Source organism: Cinclus cinclus, chromosome 4, assembly GCF_963662255.1.
Source record: "Cinclus cinclus chromosome 4, bCinCin1.1, whole genome shotgun sequence".
Lineage (NCBI taxonomy): Eukaryota > Metazoa > Chordata > Aves > Passeriformes > Cinclidae > Cinclus > Cinclus cinclus.
In genome coordinates, this window is record NC_085049.1 from 25980929 (window position 1) to 26004770 (window position 23842).

At 41.7% G+C, this 23842-nt stretch overlaps 1 protein-coding gene across 3 annotated transcripts in view; it reads left to right on the forward strand.

The window, feature by feature from the left end:
- The window catches only part of ITPR2 (inositol 1,4,5-trisphosphate receptor type 2), a 248277-nt gene that overhangs the window by 9676 nt on the left and 214759 nt on the right, over positions 1-23842 (forward strand). For all 3 annotated transcript variants that reach the window (XM_062491836.1, XM_062491838.1, XM_062491837.1), the window contains exon 2: positions 19066-19136. In XM_062491836.1, the coding sequence (XP_062347820.1) occupies positions 19066-19136 (71 nt within the window). The remainder of the gene's footprint in view (positions 1-19065; positions 19137-23842) is intronic.

The following is a 23842-nucleotide window of genomic DNA, read 5'->3' on the forward strand; positions in this document are numbered from 1 at the left end:
GTAGGGCAACATCTATAATGCTTCCCAGGTTGAAGACAGAACTTAGTAAGTCAAACTTTACTGTCAAACGGGTTTCCTAAGTCCTGAACTGATGTATAAGTATTTTGATTTTAATGTTGCTGTGACAACTGTAAAGCTGATTACTTCACTAAATGCAGGAAGTCCAAGTTTCAAATGAGACTTTCGGGTATCTCTGCAGATATCCTTATGTACCATTGTAGCATGTTATTTATAAATAATAACCTTGCCTTAAAATCATAAAAGTACAAAATAACATACAGTAAAAAGAATGTTTTAATTTTGGTGGTGAGGAGGTAACAATTTATTTGTGACAGGCTGGCCAAGCTGATTAAAGGGATGGAGCACCTCCCCTATGAGGAAAGGCTGACAGAACTGTGATTGTTCAGCCTGAAGGGAGCTTACAGGAAAAATGGAGAGAGACTCTTGACAAGGGCCTGGAGTGACAGGACAAGGGGGAATGGCTTCACACTGACAGAGAGCAGGGTTAGATTGGATATGAGGAAGAAATTCTTCCTGTAAGGGTGGTGAGGCCCCGGCACAGGTTTCCCAGAGAAGCTGTGGCTGCCCCATCCCTGGAAGTGTCTAAGGCCAGGCTGGATGGGGCTCTGAGCAACCTGGGATAGTGGAAGGTGTCCCTGCCCATGGCAGGGGTGGGACTGGATGATTTCTCAGGACCTTTCCAGTCCAGGGCATTCTATGATATTATATAGTCTTTTCCTCAGAAAAAGTAACACACAAAATCATTGCAAACCTTTGTGACATTATTTCCTGCATAAATGATTGAAAATGTAGGTCCTACACCTGCAAATATGTGGACTTAAACTGCAAAGTTGCCATGAGACAATTTTTTTAAAAGAACCTGTTAAATAGGATACAAATTCAGATTTTTTTTTATTTTCCTGGCTAGATCTTCAGGAGTATTAAAAGGTAGGATTTGATGAAGGAACCCCTCAGAGGCAGACACCTGGCTGTTCAGAGAGGGCACTGCTCTGGTCCCTGGGTACCTGCAGGGTCTGGCTTGGAGGTTTGCTCAGTTTGTGTTAGCAGTGGCTTCTCTTGCAGAAACAAAACAAGGTCAGGACCTGGCAGGCAATTAAGTCTTGTCTGTATTAACTTTTGTAGTTGAACAGGTTTTTCTGTCACTGAAGGCAAGGACCAATGAATGTCCCACACCTCCTCCCCCTGTAATATCTAGGATACAGTAAAACCATGGTATGTAAAGTTTGGTTATAACAGCTCATTTGAGGCCATGCTGTGCACGGGGCTGGTGGAGTCAAACTCATTTCATCTGATCCACTTTCTGTGCTGGATTAAACTGCACCTGTGATGAGGCTGAGGCTGCACTTAATGGAACTGTTTTCCTTGAGCAGAGCTCAAAGTGGGACAGTGCTGGTTTGAGTTTCCAAGCATGGATCTAAAGTATGTTTGAAGGGAAACAGTGGATTAAGGAGTGGGACACAAGCAGAGGAGCCACTTGCACAAGATTGTTGATGCAACCAAAGACTCCAAGTTCTGGGGCCGTGTTCTTTTCTAAGCATTGATCAGGTGAGCTGTTCAATGCATAAATTGTTTTATACTGGTTTATCTCACGGTAATTGGGCTTGTGCCAGTAATGACAAAGCTAGTTAGTTCATTAAGGTTCCTATAGGTCAGAAGTTTTGTTGTTTTACTTTGTGTATAAGGATGCAGAATTTATCATTTTGAGAAAACTCTGTGCTGAAGAGAGTCTTACACTTGCTGGCATTATTGTTATGCTCACCCATTGAGGGGAGCCTTGTTGACTGATAAGTATAATTAATGTTCTTTATTTGTAATGGAGGTGAGGGAGAAAATCCTGCCTCCTTTCTGCAACCTGGTAAGTAGAGCAATAAAAATCACCACCCAAAGCACTTATGCTTGGTAAAGCTGCATAAAAACTTGGCTGTGTTACCCAAGAAATTTCTTAGAAAGAAATTCAGTGTCATCAGGGCAAGGTGTACAGGCCTGAATGAGTACAGAGAACACAAGACAGAAACATCAGTGACAGAAAATCTGCTGACCCAAAAGCAATAAAATGAGTGTGCCACTGAGCGCTCTTCTCTCTGAAAATTGCTGTCAAAGAAGCTCCTGCTGTTTGATATGTCCTGGGTTCAGGACAACAAGAATTCACAAGTTCATGAGTTCTCAGACTCATTGGACTTAACGAACTTAGAGGTATTTTCCAACCTAAATGATTCTATGATTATATAAAACTATTTCCAAATGACTATTGAAAAAAATACCTGACACCTTTTCAAACTTTTCTTTGTGGCAGAAACAGCCCTTAAGTCTTCTGAATTGACATAATTGCTTCTGACTAACAATACTCTGGTATTGTGGCATGGATCCAACTTCCAAAGTGTAAATTTGTGACTGGTATTTGTATGGATCCGTGGTGCAAGAAGCAATCAGAGAAAAGAAAAGAGACCAGAGAGAACTGATATTATTTCTAATACAAGAGCTGGAAGCCTTGGGGGTATAATTAAAGCAATAATAAAAATGCCATCTGGGAAAAGAGCTGGGTGCATCAGTACAAGTCAAAGCAAAGAGGTTTCCTAGTGACACTTTGGGTGATGAAAGTGAAACATTTTATGGGCAGCAATTAAAAACTGTCCAGGCAAGTTAGGGAAATGAGGGACTAATAAAGCCACTCTGAAACAGCAGGGTGGGGTCACTGAGCTGGTCAAAAATATATTTGATGTGGTTCTGATCTATTTTTCCACAAAAAATAGGCGAGGGGAGCTTTGAATTGCTTTGTGTTTGGGCCTCAGCAGAGACTTGACTTCAGGGATGACCTTGCAGATTAGTTACTCAGCTGTGGAAGCACAGGTACGAGAAGGCAAGGGGCAGCTTAGAAGGTGACAAAATAGGACAGAAATTTTTTGACTTCTTTGGGGAGAACTCTTCTTGGTGCTTAAAATTTCAGATGTTTTCATTTTAATTTATCTGAGGAAGAAGTACATAATCAGTACTACGCTGGAGCATCTTGAGAGTAGCTGATACATTTTGCTATAGGAATTAATAGGGCCATGCTTTCATGGGTGCTCATGGATCTGAGAGCAACAGGGTCACCTTGATGCCTCACCCAAATTAATTCTTTGCAGATAGTGCCTTAGGCAGAAGATCAAGGAACTATTTCAAGGAATGACTGCTGAAAAAGCCATCGCTTTTTCTTTCCTTCTCATAACTTGCAAAACCTCCTGAATCACTCACCTGATGAATGTATTGCTCCTGGAACAGATTTCAGATCAGCCAAAAGCTTTCCAAGGAGGCCATTTGGGCTCTTGAAATCATCTGGAAGTGTAGTATCCCCTCAAAGTGGCAAGATCAAAGTTTTCTGATATAATCCAGCAGGTTTGGAATTTAGAAATGAGGTAGTACACAGGTGATTATATTAATTCAGAAATTGTATCATGGCTTTGAAACTGCTGAAACTGGGGATGCTGGTAGAGCCATGGCTGATTTGCAAAATGTATGATTTGGTGGCATGTAAGCAGGAAGTGGAAAATGTTGCAGGAAATGTGACGTTGGCAAGACAGATACAAGAGAGAGAGCCCGGCTCAACAGAGTCTTATGGAGGCATCACTGGAGTGTGTGGCTGAGGAGCTGAGGGTTTTTTTCTGCCTGAGAATCAGTAGTTATGACTGTCCATTGACATAGTCGTGATTTATTTCACAAAATTACTCGGTGTTTGTGAAGGGCACCAAAGGGCACTGCAAATAAGAGAAACTTGGCTGAATGACTGTTGTGGATGTAGAAACAAGAGTAAACCATCTATGGATCAAAGCAGAATTTGGAATTCCAAGTATTTTGCTAAGTCTTTGAGACTGCAGGCTTCCAGGAAAGACACCCTATCTTAGTGTGTCCACAGGTGAGGGTAGAAAGGATCATTATGGACTTTTGCCTTCAACTCTCTTCTTTTATAGATTCAAGGAAATGAGGGCACTGTGTCCCACTGCTTTTGAGGAATTTAAAACAGGAGTGGATGAGAATATGAATTACACTCCAGAAGTTATTTTGTTTCAATTTAGGGTAAATCTTTACATTATGAACAATTTTAGGGTGATGTGGACTGTGTAGAAGATCAAACACTAGGCTGGAAAGGCTTGTTCCAGCCTGTTTGGTAACATGAACATCTCCTGGATGGAATTTTACAGGAGAGCTTATGAAGTCCAGGGGTTGACTGGATGTGAGTGAGACATAATGAATCAAGGAGAATTCAGTCCCAATTGCCCTTTGTGCCTCCTTTTCCTATGTAGTTGAAATATGTGTTAAAATAGTCTGCTCTTGTAGTGACAAGTGCATACACATAGAAGACCAAGTTCATGTCCAGCAAGCTGAGGTGAAAGAAAGTATTTTTTTTTCACTAGCTGCTTTTCATCTATTATCTCAGTGTAGCAGAGGTCATAGAAGAACTCAAGGAATTTTATCCCTTTAGCCTAAAAGGACTGAAAATATCTTGTCAGCTCTTCTTTTCAATCACTTCAGTCCTCTGAGGATAATGAATATATTCACAGGCTTGCCTGAGATATGATATGTCTTCAAATATATTCAAATGTTGTCAGAGTGGTCTCTACACCTTGGTTATGGGCATCTGGATTGGTAGATGATATTACTCATAGAAGGAGCTTTGGAATTTTTAGGTTTTGACTGGGTTTTGGTTGTTTTTATTTACTGGTAGCTGGAGGGATCAAATCTGAGTGCTTGTTTTCTATGGATTGGTAAAGGCACTCATTTTTTCTGTTAAAAAACTGGTGCAGGATTTTTCTCCTTGGCTTTTGCATCCAAAAGAACTGTGGACCTGTGTGTAGCATGGACCTTAAATACCTTCTGTGAGTTCCGAGTCCTTCTCCATATAGAATGGGACTGAATTATTGTGAATGCAATGAGGTGTGGGTTATTTAATCTAGTTGAAGAGGAGAGGGAGGAGGATTTTCCTGTGCATTGTGAATACTGGTAACTCTTTCCTCATGGTTTGGTCCTAGTCTGGGGATGAGGGATTTTCTCTTTGGAGGCTGGTATTCCCACCTTAAACTGACACCTGGGTGTCCTGATGAAATTCTGTATGTCTGGATTTCTGATTCATATTAGCCCTAATGTGGCAGCAACTGCTTTCAAGATGGGATTACAGGGAGTGCTGTGAAGTCTCATTTTACTTCTTCCACCTTGGCTACAGTGTGCTGAGAGGAGAGGAAGTTGGATATTTGTGCCATTCCTTGCAGATAGAGAACTGAGCACTTGCTGGTCAGCTGTTTTCTGGGCACTGTGCTGCCAGAGTAAATCAGCAGAATATCTGGTTTAAATGCCATTGAAAGTCTGCTCTACAGCTATGACAGGATCTCTTCAAAGCTAGTTGGCAGGAACTTAGCAGAACTTTGGTGAGTTAAGTGCTGTAATACTTCCTTCTAATTTCAGGATGACAAGTTAGAGACAAGCTTTTCTGTAGTGTAAACACAGAGCTTTAAACACAAACAAATAGTTATTTTTGGTGCTCTTTTCCTATGACAAAAATTAAACTTGAAAGGTAAAAATAAACAAAAACATGTTCTAAAACCTTTTCAGATTAAAGGTTAGAAAAAATAAAGAACAAAGGCTCAAGCTCACTTCCAATTCACATACTTGCTGACACAAAGCTGCCGTCCAGCCAGATGAACAGCACATTGTGAGGTACAGGAATAATTTGTAGTCCTTTTGAGTAACCAGAGTAGCAAGCAGCATATACATGCAGTGGAATAAATCCTTGTCTCTTCCTCAGTTTTTCTCAGAGATATGTGAATATTTAGGTTTAACTAATATTTGTTTCTATCTTAATGGATCAGAAGAGAACAGTTAACTTCTGATGTCTTATTTAGGGCACTGTACTGGTGGAAGAATTTATATGTGAGTAAACTGTGGTATCAGAGATGATTGTGTCTTTTGCCTTGGTGAATAGTTTTTCAAACCACTGAGGCTGTGGATGTACACTTACTCTGCAAGCTGTTTTTTATCAATGGCTTCATATTACTGCTCCCTATCAAAACAGTTTATGTGAGTGTTTCTCAGCCCTTTCTAAGCAGTATGAGCTGATATACTTAAGCAATTTAGTAGATGATTTGTGCTAACGGGGTTGACTGTTGCTTAGAGACCCTCAGGCTCTGAAAGGTTGTAATGTGAAATGAATGACCCAGATTAATGTTTACTTTTGCCCTTGCCTGCGTTTGGGTCAACTTAGTTCCTTTATTGAATGTTGTGATCTATGTGTCTTGTAACTCAAAGGAGTGTCAGGTATGCTGTTTTATCTCCATCTGTCAAATCAGAAAATAGTGGAGAAGTCTGTTCCAGAGAGGTGCTTGGGGCAAGGCTGGCAGCTAGGATTTCCAGTCAGGGAAGAAGCTTGGGAAGAGCATGTCTGTTTTAGCAGGAGGCCAGACCTTCTGCCAGTCAGGCTGAAGCGTCTCAATGTCCTCTTAAACGGAAGTGTTAATCAAAATATAGCAGACTAATTGTTTATGTGAGTGGATGAGATTATCCCAGACAATGTGGTGCTGTTTGACTTGGAGAAGGAACTGTGTAACCATATGCAAAGCTGCACCACAGTGATAGGCGATTCGCTTTTTGATTAGGTCATAAAATCTGGGGAGGTGATAAAAACGGAGCTGATTTTTGGGTGGGGTGCTCTGCTATCTTTTCACATCAGCTTATAGCTGTGGAGTATTATTTACTATGCACAAGTGAATAGGGAATAGTAGCTGAGGCAGTGGGCAGGTTTTTAATCTTAATGTGCCAGGCAGCAGGTTAAGCTCTTTTGATAATGTGTCCGAGAGCTTTGTGGAATGATAAGGAAAAGGTTAGAATAGTTTTACTGTGCTAAATATTATTGCACTGTGTTAGATTAGAATTTTTTAAATGGGGGTTGTTTGTACCAGTTAGTTTAACTTGAAACTAAATGTGAGCTTTGGTATGCTTGTTTTTGTGTCCAGGTTCTTTTTGCAGTGAGTGTGTACAGTAGCAGTTGCTGCTACAAAGTCTCTATGGGAGCAGGGGTGTAATGAATATAAACCTCAGGATCTCAGGCTTGCCTGTAATTGCATCTAAGACCTTACACTGACATAAAGAGATGGAATACACAAAGCACCCTGAAAAGCAGAATGCCTTCCTTCTGAGAAGAGCTGCTAAAATGTATCCCATTTGCTTTGTCTATGCCGGCCAGAGAGAGCTGACATCTCTAAAAGGGGAAACAGGTGGTTTTCCATTTCATTTCTGCATGGTCCCCACCATCCTGGTTGAGTTGGACATTCAGGAGTAAGGAATGGTGGCTACATAGTCCATCGCCCATCACATTCTAACCTTGCTCCAGTTCCTTCTGGGAGCTGCATGGTCTTCTTCAAAACAGGTAATTTCTTTTCTCTTGTCATCCCTTATATTGTTTCTGTCCCCCTCACTCATGCCTTGGAGCCCTGTGCCTTTCCCACACCTTGGATTATGCCCTTCTCACCCCCTTGCTGCTTGAGGGCATCAAGAATTTCTTGCAGGACAAGCTAAAACCCTGTATGCTGCAGCCAGGGCTCCGCTCTGCGTGCAGAGCAGCTGATCCCAAGGCTGTCCCTCTGCCATGCCTCCTGCCCAGCCTGCCAAGCAGCTGCTTGCCCGGCACTCTGACAGGTCCTGCCGGTGAGTGGAGAAGGGGAAATGTTATTTTTTCCCATGTATACAATGAAAGGAAGCGCTGTAATAAACGGAGTGAGGTAAAAAGGCTTTCCCGGCACATTACCTTCTAACACTTCTTCATCCTGTTTCTCTGCTCCAGGTCCCACTCTGCTGTGGGGAGCAGGACTGAATTCCCCACAGCTGGCTCCTGCCAACCGCCAAGGCCTGGCTTCCTCAGACAGGGAAAGCCCTGCTTTGTCCTCTCCAGGGGATGAAGCATGTCTCTCCCTTGGAACTGGGCGAAGGAGGGTCTCTTGCACCTTGGCTCACTGGAGCTGGTGTAGGGAAGTGCTGTTTCATTGCTAATATAGCAAAAGGAATAGTAAAGTCTCCAGAAATTATGTAAAAGACAAGAGGGGTGGGTATAAGGCTGGAGAGAGGAAATACTTGGAGATGTCTGCAGTGCTTCCTGTTTGCTTCTGAAAATTATGAGTCAGATCCCCCAGAAACAAAACAGAGGGGTTTGAAAAATGGTGAGATTTTAAAAAAGTAGTCATGCATGCATCTGTTCTCTTGGTCTTTTGGTTTTTGAGCTCTCAGAGCTGGAGGCCATTTTTCACATTTTTCAGGGCACTGGTAACAGCAAGGAGCACACACTCTTTTCCTTTCTAGTGAAAGTAGAGAGGGTCTAAATATCTTTAAATGCAGCATCAGGAAGGAGACCAATAGAAAAGATACCAAAGATCGAATGGTTTAGAATAAAATTGTGATAGCTTCACAGTTCTTCTAGAGTTGATTGCTTTGGCTTGAAGAACTTTTGCAACAGGGGTTAGGTGTAGCCCTGGAGATGGTTTACCCTTGTTTTCTGAGGCACATACTTTGGCACATACTTTGGCACATACTTTGGCATATACTTTTGCATTGTGTGTGCCCGGATTGAGACTGATCCCGAAGGAGGAACCGTGCTCCTTTTTCCCAGGTCAACCACAGTCTGCCTCTTAAAAACCCATGGATTCTGTGGGATTTGTGGCATGAGTGTTGATAAGTGTATGTGTGTACAGCAGGATTGCACTTCAAAAGGAAAAATGAAGTGGATATCATTGTTCCACTTATCGTATCACCAAGTGCAGGCTTTTCTAGAAAACCTGATTTCTTTGTTTCTCTGCCAGTTAATACCCAGTAAATGTATGTAAGTGATAAAAGACTCCAGTTTTCCCAGTAGAAAGTGATTATTTGCAGGCTTTTTCCTCCGTTAAGGTGTCAGGATAAGCTGTGTGAGGAGACCTGGAAGCATTTCCTTCGGCTGAAAAGAATGCTGCCAAACTGGAAGGCCTGAAGGTAAAAGGCCAAACTCACTTCTTTGTAACAGAGTTTGTTGTTAAGACACACCTTAGAAGGTGATCTGACTGAGAGGTGACAGCACAGCCAGAGAGTCAGAGCTCCTTGGTGCTCAGCAGAGTCATTGCTGAGAGTTCAGCTGGACCAAAAAAAATCTGTGTCAATAAATAAACACCTGCTGTTGTGTGCTCTGGGGTGCTGGATGCGATAGCCTGTACTGCTATAAATGTTTCCTGGAGTGATTTTTGCCACTAACACTGTCCCCAGACCCTGTGCGGAGCTGGAGGGGTCCTGGAAGCTCCTCCTGGAGTGCACAGGCACCCTGGTTAAAGTGCTGAGCTCTGCTGAACAGATGTGGGGTTTTCTGTGCCTCAGAGCCTGGGAGAGTCCTTGGGCATGTGAGATTGGCTGTTGAAAGTGTAGCCTCCTTGCGGGAGATGCCAGCCTGCCTGGTGGTCAGTTTGAGAAAGGTCTGAAACAGTTTTGAGGTGTGAAACCTGCTTGTTATGTCGTTTTCCTGCTTTAAAATGATGGTTATGAAAAGTTCCCACAAGTAGAATGGGCTCCTTTTCCACCTTTAACTTCACACCTGTGCACTTGCACAGAAGTGATTTTTCTGCCACCCTGCCTCTGGCTGCTGTTTGGTGACTCTCCTACTTCCCAGCTCCTTCCTCTGTGGTCAGAGCATTCCCAAGCATTTCCTCTTCAGGTTTCTGCTCCGTGCTGCTACGTGGGACTTTCTCGAGCAAGTGTGTACAGGTTGGGGGTAGGTGTGGCAAAGGGCTCCCAGAGCTGCTCCCAGCAACTGGGAAACAGCTCTGAGACAATCTGGAACAGCTCCCCAAGTGATCTCTCCCCGTAGGAAACTTGCTCTTCTCGGTTTTAAAACAAGTAAATAAAGTCACTGTGATTTCTCAGCTGGTTTTTGTTTGGAAGGGGTTTTTTTTAACTTGCTGCTGAAAAAAGATAAGAGCGAAGAGAATATGTGAAAATACCTGGCCCAGCTGCAAAAATCTGTAAAAATTTATTGTTGCAAAGTGAAAATAAAAATCATACAATCCTTTGTTGAGAGAATTGGAGCACGTGTTGATGTGGAGGTGTCTCCTGTGCACAGTTCTCATTGCCACCAGAGTTGGATACATCAAAGGGTGGGCAGACCTTGTTCAGGGAATTCCTGCCGGCCAAAGTCATTGTTCCCAGGGGCAGAAGTAAAGGCTGAAAGCAGCAGCAGGATTTTGGGAGCTGGATTGCATGCTGGCTACAAGTTTGTTGATGGTTATGTTGTTCAACCTGAGAGCTGTCTCCTTTTATCTGAAGGCAAAACCAGGCAGCACCGTAATTCCAGAGCTCTGCCTCAGCAAGGGGGTGGTGAGGAAAGGTTCATGTTCCTGCTGTAAAGTCCAGGTTTGGACCCAGTGCCAGGACATTGCACATCTCTTGGAAAGGGGCTGTGGCTGAGGGAGCTCAGGATGTGTTGTGTGAGTGTGCTTGGCCTTGAAGACAGCTTCTGGGTCTGCTGAATGAAGGTGCACTGAAGGAAGGATACAAAAAGTGCTGGATCAGGTGCTGAGTTGCTGCAGAAAAGGGCTGTTTGACTAATTTCGGTGGAATTACATGTGTTCACAGTAGCTTGGGACTTGTCCCCATTGTTGGCCTCTGAAATGAGGTGGGCGCTTTCTTCATTTGGTGTCCTGACATATAACAGAGTTTGTAACATTTTGTTATCTGCATGGTCTGAAAAATTTGGGATTTTTTTACTTTAGCAAAAAATAAGGCATGTAAAATAAGCACTGCAGAATGTGTAAAATGTCAACATTTTGGTTGAGCAATGTTTTCCACTCACATTTTTACATATTGGGACATGGGTTTGTCTGCCAGATTATTGCTGTTTGTGTTATAAAATGGAGAAAGAACTTGGATTGTTTTCCAGGATTTGCATTCCAGCCTGTGTTTGTAGGATTGATGATTTTTTCATGTATATTTGTGTATGTATATGTTTTGTATGTGTATGTTTGCCTATATATATATGTTGTCATTCCAGATTGCTGGGGTTCATTATAGGCCTTACAGTAGCATCTGAGGCTGGTTTGTCTGCTTAAACAACAATATTTTTACATAGTGGTATTTCAGCAAAATTTCCTAATTTTCTTCCTTTGTTTATGCTTCCTTTCTACAGTAAGTGTTGCCATTTTGATGAGTAGGTGTGACAGCCTTCATTATGGGGATGAAGTCACTTTTTGATCACTGGACAGATATTGGCATTTCTCAGCAGTATTTTTCTGAGTAAATCTCTCAATTTTCATTAAATGCTGTTAACAGTGAACAATCCAGCCTTTCTGAGTCCTTTTATTAGCACATAGTTCTTCAAAGCAGTCCTTTCAAGTGGCCATTCACAAATATGTGCAAAGCTGAGAAAAAACCCTCAAATTCTTCTGTTGAAGACTAAATGTAGAATTTCTTTTGGTTTGGATTATTTTCCCTGTGTTGTTTGGCTTAGCTTTGCTATCTGGCTGAATAGGTAACTCTGCAAGGAGTTCTGCTTGGTTTTGGGAGCAGTAAAGCTGTTACTAGGATCTCTTTTCTGAAGTCACTGTGTACTGTGGAAATTTAAACTGCTTAATCTGATAGGGATTGGTTAGTGAGCTGCATGCCTAAAATTCACATAAAGATGCAGGGTTGCCTCTGACACCCTAATTTTTAGTTTGCAGTCGTCCCAATGTTGGTGTTTATAATGTGTGTTATGTTGATATACCTGACAATTCTACTTTATCTGTGCTTTCTTTATCTGCGCTTTCTCTCTTTGACAGAGCTGAGTTGCAGACCTGTTATGGGTGGTTTTAAGGTGTGAGTTAAAGTCACGTGTGTAATCTTGATTTTCTGATTTACTTCAAAATTTGGGCCAAATTCTGGACTTGTTACAGTGTTTGCATTCCATAGGTAGTTAGCAGGATTAAGTGGAAATGCTGCAGAAGTTAGATTGTAATTAAATCTTGGATGAATGACCCTCCCTGTGAGGTGCTGACCCTGCTGCTTCTTTAAACTACCTCCCTCAGTACACTGCTGGGATGATGGAGGTGAAATCCTGGCTTTAGAGACATTGGTTGAAATTTTGTCCATTCAAAGACAGCCAAGATTTCACCTAAAAGGAAAATGTTAGTAATGGAAAAATTGTCCAGTCCTCCACGTGATGTGCATTATTAGTAGGTCTGTGTTCTGCAAGCCACTAAAGAAAGCCTTCAGAAAGCTTTCCCAATACTCATTTTATCATTTCAAAATTTTTAGCTTTAATACAAATTTCATCCAAAAGAGGGTTTGCCTGTGGAAGTGTTTTCCAGTTAAATGCCTTTAGGCTGTCGCAACATCCTTGTATGATAGACTCTTACTTTTCATACTAAAAAAAAAAAATAGAAAAGAAACAAAGGAAGAAATCAACCATTTCCTTAGGTTTTTGGGATTGTAATTTGTTTATCAAAAGTGCTGAGACAGAGTGAAGCCAAAACCTGCCTGGGGGCAGAGCACCAGTGTTGTAGAGAAGTACAGCAGGACTGGGTGTGCCTGGGGAGGGAGCTGGGTGGGATAGGCTGGCACACCTCCTGCCACTGCCAATTTCCCATGGAATCACAGAATATCCTGAGCTGGAAGGACCCACAAGGATCATTGAGTCCAGCTCCTGGCTTTGCACAGCACAGCCTCAAGAATCACACTGTGTGCCTGAGGGCATTGTTCAAACACTTGAGCTCTGTCAGTCTTGGGACTGTGACCAATTCCCAATCCCCTTTTGACTGCAGAAAATAGGTGTGCTTGGTGCCACAAAAAATGACTTGATGTATGTTAGAATGATGTGAGAATTCAAAATACTGTGCAAATATTCATTTGCTTGGCAAAAAATTAGTATGTCCAGACTAAGCTCTGTACCATTTTCTTGGTGTATTAATGATTTACCTATTATGCAGGCAAAGAAAGCTGCAAAACTGAGACTAAAATCTAAGAACCACACTTTCTCCTCTCTTCTGTAACCTCCAAATAACATTTTATTCCTTTGTAATAATTTATTTTAGCTCTTTTCTTATAATTTAATTGAAATTGCACAATTTTTAAAATGTAAATATAGCCATAAAAAGGAATAAACAAGTTCTACCAAACAGAAGTTTTTGCAAGCTAAAAGCATGATTTGATATAACACAATACAATAGAATAACAAAACGACACTCAGGATTTATAGCTGGATTACTTAATTGAGCAGAAAAACTTCTGCTTTTACTCCCCCCTTGACATGCAAGCCTGCAGGTGCAGTTACAAGAATATATGAATGCGCTATCAGATAAGGGAAAAACTTTTAGGGCTAATTATTTGTGCAGTTATTAGTGCAACTGTGGAGCTGCCTGCTTGTATGGTGGTGTTTTTGTTTCCTAGTATATGCTTGGGATTGTGCTTTCTGCCCTTGTGTCTCCACACCATTTGATAATTAAATTCAAAGTGACCTACACAGGCATTTTTTGGGATGGCGGGAATGCCTGAATGTTCCCACACTGTGTTGCTGGGATAAAATACACCCACATCCTTGTTTCACACCGAAGATTGTTCATAGTGAAATTTGTCTGCTGTCTTGGACACCTTGAGGAGTTTGGAATGTTTTAGGTGCATAGAACTTTGCTTTCCCAGCATAACAGTATTTATTAAACAGCTCCTTTCCACCTGTTTTATGTTTTGTGTTTGTGGCAACTAAAATTTGTTCAGAAAGGAATGCATAAATTTCCTAAGGTTTGAGGCAGGCAGGAGCAAGACTTTCTTGTCTCTATGCTGTTGTACCTCAGCATGGTATGAAGTTCTTTAAATATGGTGTTCTGCTGTCTTCTCATTTGTCAGAAGGGCTTTTTAGCATGAAATCTTCCTAAATGGTACAGAGGTTTAATAGCCCTGCTATAAGTGAAGGAAGAGCCTTTTTATTTTCTCTGTGAGCTGGGATTAATGTAGGCGACCCTAAAAAATGTGAAAAGATGATGGTGACAAATCTGGCTTTGAAAAGAGACAGGAAAAAGGACATATTTTATACAGGGTAGCTAAATCATAGAGTTATAAATCTTCTGAAGCAGGACTGGTAGTCAGAAAGGAGTATGAACTCACATTTTTGGAAGGGTGAGGTAGGATGACTGTAGATTTTTTGGCAGGAGACCGCTTGAAGCACACAAGAAGTGGGCTGACCTAGATGCCTGATAAGAGGCTCAATGAAATGAAAAGTGGGTGGACTTGGAGAAGAACTGGGTGGATCTGATTGTTTTGGCACTTAGGTATTTGATGTTTGATTTCCAGGGCAGCAAAATTTTAATCACCTATTGTTCGTTATTGGTTGGCTTCTTGGTGGTATGACTTGCACCTCTCTTCCCGAGTGGTTGCTGAGATGTGTGGAGCGTGGGAGAGGCTCTGTGCAGCAGTTTGGGAGGAAAGAAATGTTCTGGGTGGCAGGTGCTCTGCAGGAACATTTCTGTGGAGGAGGTTGTGTGAAGGGACATCTGAGGAACAGCAAGGGAGGCTTTGGGGCCTCTTCCTTTGTTCATGAGGGGATGTCGAGGTTATGTGGTTTTGGGATGGAACCTCAGCATTCTTTGTGATCAAATATGTTGCTGGGCTCCACTGGGCAGTTAAAATTGTCCAGCTTCTCTTGCTGATGCCTGTCACCAAGTTTGTCCCTCTTCCTGCTGCTGCCCAGGCCTCGTGCTGCTCAAAAAGACAGTGAAATTTTGGTACCGTTAAGGGAGTAAAAGCTGAGCAACTTGAGTATCTTAGAATACATTGCCTCTAGCTTAGTTTATTCAGCTTTTTGAGAATATATTCCATATATATTCCATAGATGTATAAATAGTACTGAGTATGTAATAGACATCAGCAGTTGGGTCTTGTATTTTTTAACAAGTTACACACACACATGCAGTTCCATGTATGGGAGAGTCTGTGTGCTCATGTGTTTATTCAGGTATTGTTATGCTTAATAATATTGGCCATGATTATTGGGTGGAAATCTCTGTTGGGAGGAAGAGACAAAATACATTTCAGGATGGTATTTTTGAAACTCACGGAACAAAGCTAAGATATATTATATGGCTGCTTTCTTTGACAAGCTGAAAAGCATGTTATGAAAATGACCTGAAATTCATGAAACCCACCATAATTCCTTTCCTATTTTTTTCTTACACTGGTTTTTGTTCTTTCAGAATTCAACTGTATCTCAGTAGTAAATCTAAAATAACTCATCACTGGGAACAGTCCTTCTAGGATTACAGCTGTACAACTATTTCTTGACTCTTGCACTACATCTGCAAGTTCCTAGAAACCTTTGGTGTATTTACCTTTAGCCTATGTTAGGCAATCAGGGGAGCTTGCAGGACACAAAGAGTTATGGAGCATATATGATTCTGGTCTATGGACCCAGACACCGTTAGACTTTTCTGCCAACATACCTTGCAGTTATACTGCTGCTGCTCAGTCCTGCTCCTCCCATGCCTGTGTCCTTCCTCCCAGACAAGGGATAGCTGCAACTCCACGAGATGATGGGGAAGGATGAAAGGAGAGGAAGAGAGGTGCAGAACACTACACGTTCATGGTTTGACCACTTGACATGAAGCAGAACTTTCTTCCTGTGCAGTGACTGAGCACTGAACAGATTGTCCAGAGAGGGTGTTGAGTGTCATTACTGGGGATATTCCAGAGCTGTCTGGACACCATCCTGTGCCCTGTGTTCTGGGATGGCCCTGCTGGAGCAAGGAGGTGGGACCAGCTGCTCCACTGCAGCTCCTTCCACCCTGACCCATCCTGGGATTCTGTGATGATAGTGGAGAGTTGAAAATGCCTTTACTTCTCCCCAGCTGCCTCTGTGGAGAGGCACACCTCATCTCCTAGGCATTGCTTCAGGTAGCTCCAATTCTTGTTTAATGACCCTTTGTACACTGTAGCTGTGTACACTTCTGTACACTGTGAGGCCTTAATGGCTTAAACACCTGCTGGTCTGTGAAGCTGGCTGCCTGTGGCACTATGATGAGGAACTGCCCTTGCCCTGCAGTGAGTGCAAAAACTTCCACTGGCTTCAGTGGGAGGATGACTGGGCATTTGTGACAAAGCAATCCCATGAGAATTGTTGTTTTCAGCCCCTAATTCTGCAATTACTGAATACAAAGGGCCATGCGTATAAAGTCCAGGGGCATAATTACTGTTTTGACTTTCCTGATGATTTATCTTGGGCACTACCAATGAACTGTACAGCTTAATTACAGAAGTTACTTGGAGGGATTGTGCAAACCCTAGGTATTTATTGTGTTCAGGGAAGGCCTAGCTCAGCTAGAGATCATTTCATACATGTGCAGGAATCTCCTTTGTCATTTATGGGCTGCCAGATGAATGGAAAACTGAAATGCAATTTTGTTGCATGTGCTAGGTGCTGAATGACAGCAGAGAGCACAAAGCAGTATTGCCTGCGGTCCAGCTGAGGAATTAAACCCCCTGAAATTTGTTGAAGCTTCTCTGATAGTACCATGGTTAAATGGCTTGAACACTGGCACCGTCATTTGGATCAGTGTTTATATAGCTTGCACATTTTATGGCATAATACAATAAATATAATACAATACATTCTGCCTTTATCTGAAAAACCTGGTCTGGTGCAGTTTGGCCTCCTGTTCAAACCTACAAGCAAGTGATCTTAAAACCTGCTGTGGTGAGGTCTGACAGTCACTGCAGGTGCCCAGGACCTTTTGCAGCCAAGCCTGTTGTTTGGTTTCACACATCTCAAATGGATTTATTGGCAGGTTACAAAGGTCTTGAATTGCTGCTTGTTTAACACAGCCACCTCGCAGGTGTCAGTAACAAACCAGCAGCTGCTTTTCACTCGCTATAAAAGTGGGATTTGAATATTTTGAATTGTGTATCAGAGGAAGTGGTGTGTGTTTGAAGAGCGTCTTGTGCTCCTGTCCACAGAAGTCTTGCATCACGTGCAATGTGCAGCTCAGCTCTCCCTATGGTGCTGTAACAAGCAGCTCCAGAGTAAACAAGCTGTTAGACTCCCTGAAGGTCATGCAGCTGGAATACAGTATGAATGGCTTTATGTGGAAATGCTCAGGATTAAATTGTTAATTTAATAACTGCTTAATAAACAAAGCAATACTTTCCTCAATTTTTTGTCCTATGTTCTAAGAAACAAATATGTGAGAAGCTGAGGTGCTAAGCAAGGGCTGAGGAGATGATGTTCCTGCTCTGTCATGTTCCTGCTCTGTCATGCCTCTGTCCTGCCACACGTCAATCAACATTTCTGTGTTCTGATTTTGTGTCCATAGGATGGGAGCAGCACCAGTTCCTTTTCCCTTTGTTTTCTCTGATGTCCTTGGTTCCTGAATGCTGCCCAACTCATTTATGGTCCTTATTTTTGTGCTTTTAGAGAGTGCTCAGTGGCAAGTGCTGGATCTTAATTGTTGAATGTCTGTTCTCTGCAAGGCCCGTGTGTTTGAGCACTGCAGCTGGCTGGTTTAGAGGCTGTGCAGGATCTCATTTGTTTTGCTCAGCACCAACACCTTGTTTTCTATCTTGGCTTTTGCTACAGTGCCATGCCATGGTGAAAGTTTTGTGTTTCACCTGCAATTGTGGTTGTCACGAGGGTGCATAAGTTGTCACCAAGGAATACAGGAGGTTCCCTGTGAATTACGGTTGGCTTTTCAATATGCCTCCATCCTAACAGTGCTTGAGGTCAAACCTTATGGATTCCTCCTCAAAAACCTTTGAGGGATTTTGTTGAGAGTGAGAAGTACTCCTTGGCATTAAGATCCTTTGGCAAAGCTTATGTTAAGGTAGTCCTTTCCAGTCAGCTCTCTGTGACTCCAGGTTTTAGGTGTTATTTATAGGAAACTTTGGCCTTTTACAACATGGACAGAGTGCAGGATGCCTGCAAGACTCTTACTGAGTCTGCTTTCCAAACCTCACTCTGTTCTTGTTAAGCCTGGCCTAACCTAGACTGTGAAGAGCACAACTTCCTAAGGCTCCCTGCTTGCTCCTGAAGCTGTTTCTTCAATTCCCCTTCCTCACTGACACCTCATGTTTGCATCTAGGTCTGTTATGAGATTGGAACTGCTGAATTCCAAAATTCTTTATAATTTTTCATTCTGGGAGCTGCAGCCACAGTGGACGCTGTCATCTTGCTAGAGGTAGAAAATTTATGGGCTGGGGGATTGGCCTCACTGTGCTCATGGCTGGAGGCAAAGCCTTCACCAACTTGAGTGAAAGCTGAATACATCTATTGAGTAATTTGGCTGAAGCCAATTTGTGCTTTTTCTGGCAATTTCCAACAAAAATGCTGCTATGAATGTTGCTGTGAAGTGGCAGGGCAGTAGTGTGTCCTTAAACGTGATTTTCCTTAATAATTGTTTGAAATGGGCAAATTATATACAGGATGCTTCCTGAAAGGAAGCTGAATTTATGTCTAGGAAGTTCTGAGATAAGTTTAACAATTCATATTTTAAATTTTATTGTTTATTTAACTTCTAAAATATTGCAAGAAATATATTAGATTTGTCATCTAGATTTTCTGCTGTGGATTAAAGAAATGCTTATTCACTTCAGCACAGGAAAATGTGTTTTTGGGAGTTTTGATCAGAGCTGAACGTTAATTCCACATGCCTCCTCAGTGGAAAAAGATGGGAAATGGCAAAGAAGAAAATCTGACAGCTGCAGAGAAACAAACTGTTTCTGATTGAGGGTTAATGGTTCTGATGAAAGAAAACATAAATTTTACATGGAACATCAATGTATGTAGTGTGACAAAAGGGATTTTAACTGGATTTAAATGAAGTGGGATTTGAAACACAGACCATAATTTAGTGCTGCCTAAGAAATCCTCTCTCTGGAAGAAAAATGTAGACTTTCTTGGTTATGCTTAATAACTGAATAGCAGAGTTTCTAAGGTGTTTTTTGTATTACACTGGAGAAATGTGGAAGCTTTTGTCTCTGTGGTGTGGCAGGCATGTCTGTGTCTTTATAAACATTGATGGCATGTTTTAGTGAGTGTGATAACTTTTGTTTTTCTAGGTTAGTGGATGACCGGTGTGTGGTCCAGCCAGAGGCAGGTGACCTTGCTAATCCTCCAAAGAAGTTCCGAGGTCAGTAACTGGGGGTCATTTGTCTTTAATGACCAATTGAGGCAGCTCTGACTCCTTGGGCACTTTTGTCATGTGACTTCCCAAAGGGTTTGTGTACACAGGGATGAAGTTTCACACCGGAACATGAATGGTAGATTTTGAGAATGAAATACAAAATTTGCAAAGGTGTGAGAGGGAGGTGGAAAATATGGGGAAAATATGTATTTTCCTGTAGTCCAGGAGTTGCTTGCTCTGTTCTGTACATTGAACACTGATCCCCTGCACTGTAACAAACTCTTTGCTCCAGCCCTGCTCTCACTGTAAATGGGAAGGAAACTTATGAGGTCCAAAGCTATTTGAGCTGATGGATTGTTTATTTCTTTTTTTCAAGATAAGATACCATTTTAAGGAGTACCCCCAAATATTTTGTCAGCTTTTTGTTTTGTTTTTGCTTAAAACAGTGTCTGATTCTTTTTAACTTGACCTTGTAGATTTGGGTAATTCAGCTGTTTTGCTTATCGGAAAAAAAATAACAGTGCACTGACAACATGTAGTTTTTACTTCTTGACTGCTAAAAAAGTACTCTTAACTGTGCCAGAGCAGAGCCTTACTAGCCTGATCCAGGCCTCTTTTGGCTTAAAAGGGGTTGGATTCACACTGGTTCTGAGAAAGAGAGTACAACTTACCTGATTTAAAGCAAGGGAAATGTTTTTCATGGCTGTTTGTATCTATTTTCAATGATCTCTAAGGTCCCTTCCAACCCAAACCATTCTATGATTTTTGGGGGTTGCACTGACATGATTAAACTTAGTATTTTATTTGCAGTGCTTATGTATATGCTACTGTTGCAAAAATAAAGCATTTAAAACATTATGAGAGTGAAATTCTGCTTTCCCAGAGAGTTCAAGAATTTTTTTCCATTATGTATTCAGGAAACATCAGCAGTTGGTTCCAGTTCCAGCTGTGAGCATTCAGCACACTGGCAGATGCTGGAAACTGAGAAAGTGAGGATGCATACTTAGAAATTAACAGTAATAAAATTCAGCTGCTTGTGTGACTGAATAACTTTAAAGCAGAGCTGGGTATAGCATCCAGTGTGGCTTTTAGGCCACTTAACTGTGATTTCACCCTCTCACTGCCTGCAAGTACATGTGTAACTCACAGTTTCCAGGTTGCACAAAATGTCAGGTGGGGATTCTTTGGATGATATTTTTGTCACTGGACTACCCCAGTATGTTTCTAAAGTTGAGCAAACCCAGGTTTCTAAATGAGAACAAGGTGACTGGGAAAGATTTGTGATAGGATAATTGAATACATCCAAATACCTGCAACTAAGGATCTCAACAGAGCTTAAAAAGACAACCATAATTTTTTCACTGTCTAGTGTTTGAGGGCTTGATTTTATAATTTCATTACATTAGAGTTCATTTCTTGCAGCTTCATGTTGTTAATTTCTAACTTCAAAAGGCGAAGAAATAAAAAGTTGATAGTTTTCTGTGTTGTTGATTTGGACACTTTGATGCAGGGTGGAAGCTGATTGAACTCCCAGCACTAATGATTTGCCATCAGTGGTGGCAGCACATGTGGAGCAGATGTCAGAAGAGGATGGGACACTGACAAATATGCATCTGTTTTCTGCTGCTGGGGAAACCAAGGACTGTACTCCTGAGTTACATCCCAGCTTCTGTAGGGGAGTGGTTTCCATTAGTTGTGGACAGTTTTGGCTCTGTCCCTTATTGTAACCTCTGTCTGTTGCGTGCATAACACACCCCTTTATCTCCAGTTGCCTATGCTCCCTCTTCTCCATCAAACTTCAGCATCAAACTTTTCCTTTCCTCTAACTCAGATCCTCTTCTCTTTGGGGAATGCCTCTTCTTCCTCTCCTTCCCTCCTCCAAAACTTTTTAGTAGCTACTCTCCTCTTCCCTTGCTGCTTAGCTCCCTTTGCAGTATTTCTTCCAGTCACTCCTTAGGTCTCTCTAATTTATAGTGCAACATAGCTTAATTTTGGAACTGCTGGCATGGTGGTAGCATGCAAATTCAGATGAGCTGCAACAAAGAATGTTTTGGATTGGAAGGGACCTTAAAGCCCATCTCATTCAAACCTCCTGCCATGGGCAGGGACACCTTTCACTATCCCAGGTTGCCCCATCCAGCCTGGCCTTGGACACTTCCAGGGATGGAGCAGCCACAGCTTCTCTGGACAACCTGTGCCAGGGCCTCACCATCCTCACAGGGAGCAATTTCTTCCTTATATCCAATCTGAGTCTACCCTTTTTCAGTTTGAAATCATTCCCCCTTGTCCTGTCACTCCATGCCCTTTTAAAAACTCCTCCATTCAGCTTTCTTATAAGCCCCCTGAAGATATTGAAAGGTGCTATAAGGTCTATAACACCTGTAGGAGAAACCAACATAGTGAGAAAGTAATTGTCACATTAATTTATGTAACTCATCCTCTATAACAGCATGGTTATAGTGTTAGGGGCATTAAATATAATTTTCCTGCTGCTTCAAGTATCCATAATCAATGTGTGTTCAGGAGGATGGCTGCAGGAAAGATAAACCTATCATTTGGATGTTTTCTCCTTCATCCTTTAAGTCAAATTCTGAGAATAGCAGGAACTTTGCTGAGAACCCAGCAGAAACTTGCTGTCTAATTTAAATTTAGTGCCTTGAGCCACAGAGGTGTCTCTACCATGAGGGCAACCAAAACACATCTCTGCCATGCTTTGCTAAATTTCCTAGGTCTCCTCAGAGCCATGAGGGAAAAGAGTTGCTAAATATTGTTCTATTAACCAAGAATCTAAGCAAAATCCATATTTTTCTCCCCAAGAATCTTCTGGGAAATCAGCTTTCAATTAAAGCAGCAAAGTTAACAAACCAAACAAAAACTGCTTTAAGTAGATTCTTGATGTGAAAGGAAGACTTAGGCATGAATGATTAATTGAATGATTACACATAAGCAACTGAAAATAGCATCTAAGAGCAGGATGAGTAGGGCCTCTTCACTAATAGGAACTGTCTGTATGGTTTACATTTTTTTTATCACTGATAGCTGAACTGGCGTTGATTTGAGGTTACAGCACGACCTGGGAGTCAAAGAAGTTTTATAAAAAAACATGTTTCTGACAAGATGTTTAGATTTCAAGGACCGACTCTGAAAATGAATATCAGAGAGGACTGTGTTTGCTCTTTTTTGGTAATATTTTATCAACCCTTTCCCCAGTGGGAGGGACAAAAAAGAAAGATTGTGGTTTTGAACTGCTTGTATCTCCCCTACAGGGTTCACTCAGAGATCAAATCAAGGTGCTGAGCTGTTGGCCTGAACTGAAAGGCTACGTAAAGACGTGTCTTAAAATAGCAGTTTCATTTTTGTTATGTGTTTACTTTTTTTTTTTTTTTTTTTTGAGTGGGTGGTTGCTATTCTGGTTGTTTCGGAACATCCTGCAGCATGCAATGTTATTGAGCTAAGGGAAGAAGTGGTTGCTTCTCATTTTGTGTCTGTATGAAGAAGCTGTGCTCCCCCTTTCCTTCCCCAGTCACACTGGGATGAACCTGTGGCTCTGTGTTCACCAGGGTGCACATCCAGGTTTGCATCAGTGCAAAGGAGAGCAGAATTTTGTCCCATATGTGTTTCCTGAAGGCTGGTGAAAAACTCCACAAAACATTTGCTGTATTGCATGGAATTGAGGGGACGGATGAAACCAGGTGCTGTATTTCTTAGTTCCAGCTGAAGCTGGTGAGATCTGTGCTGCAGGACTGGGGTCACAGAGATTGGGAAGAGCAGTATATGTGCCAGGAGTTATGTACCTCTGAAGAAAAGTCACATCATGAGCCACACAGCTGCAGGTTTCCTTAGTCTGGGACCCTAAACACACTTCAGCTTGATATCTTCACTGCTTCTATCTCCAGTTGGAAACACTTTCAGTTTCCAAGGTGTAAAGTAGCACAGATAAGACTTGTTGATCAGATTTAGCAGCTCTGGAAAAGGAGCATGAGTCTCTCTCCTATTTCAAATGTAAAATGACCTAAGTTTTTAAATTGGTCTAAACTTTCTTGTATTCCTTTGTTTTCTTGAGGCTTCTGCAGTGAAAGTGATGCTTAGGCTCCTAAATGTCCTCCTTTGCCTTTCAGGTTTTAGTCTCATCTAAGGTTTTTCTGACATTGTTCTTTCATCTTCTCTCCCTTCCATTACCTTCCTCTGCATTCTCTCCTTTCCTCCTCCCACCCTTTCCTCCTCCATCTGCCATTTTTCTTTCTACTTGCCTTCTACATAATTTTGGTTAATTTTTTTATTTTCTTTTTGTTTCCCCCAGTTCCATAATTGCTTTAATATGCTTCTCAGACTCCTGATAGGTTTTTTTTGTCATCCTGCCTAGGACTCTTTTTGGCCCACTTCTCTCTCTCTCACAATTTTTCCCTTTTCATTTTCACGTTAGTTCTTTCTTTCAGTCTATTTTTTTTTCCAGATTTGTATACACTTTGATTTTATAGCTTCCACTTACCCATTTCTCTGGTTTTAGTAAAGCCATGTGATAATTTCACTACTTCTGCAAGCCAAAGAAATCTTCCATGATGGGCAAGAGTTGAATTTCTAACACTTAAAAAACCCCAAAAATCCAAGAGAGGGCAGAGGGAGAAAGCATCTGATAAATACTGTTCTAAACCATCTTCATCCAATATTAAGAAACATTTAGAGGGCATAATAGGAGTTATTTTCCTTTTCAG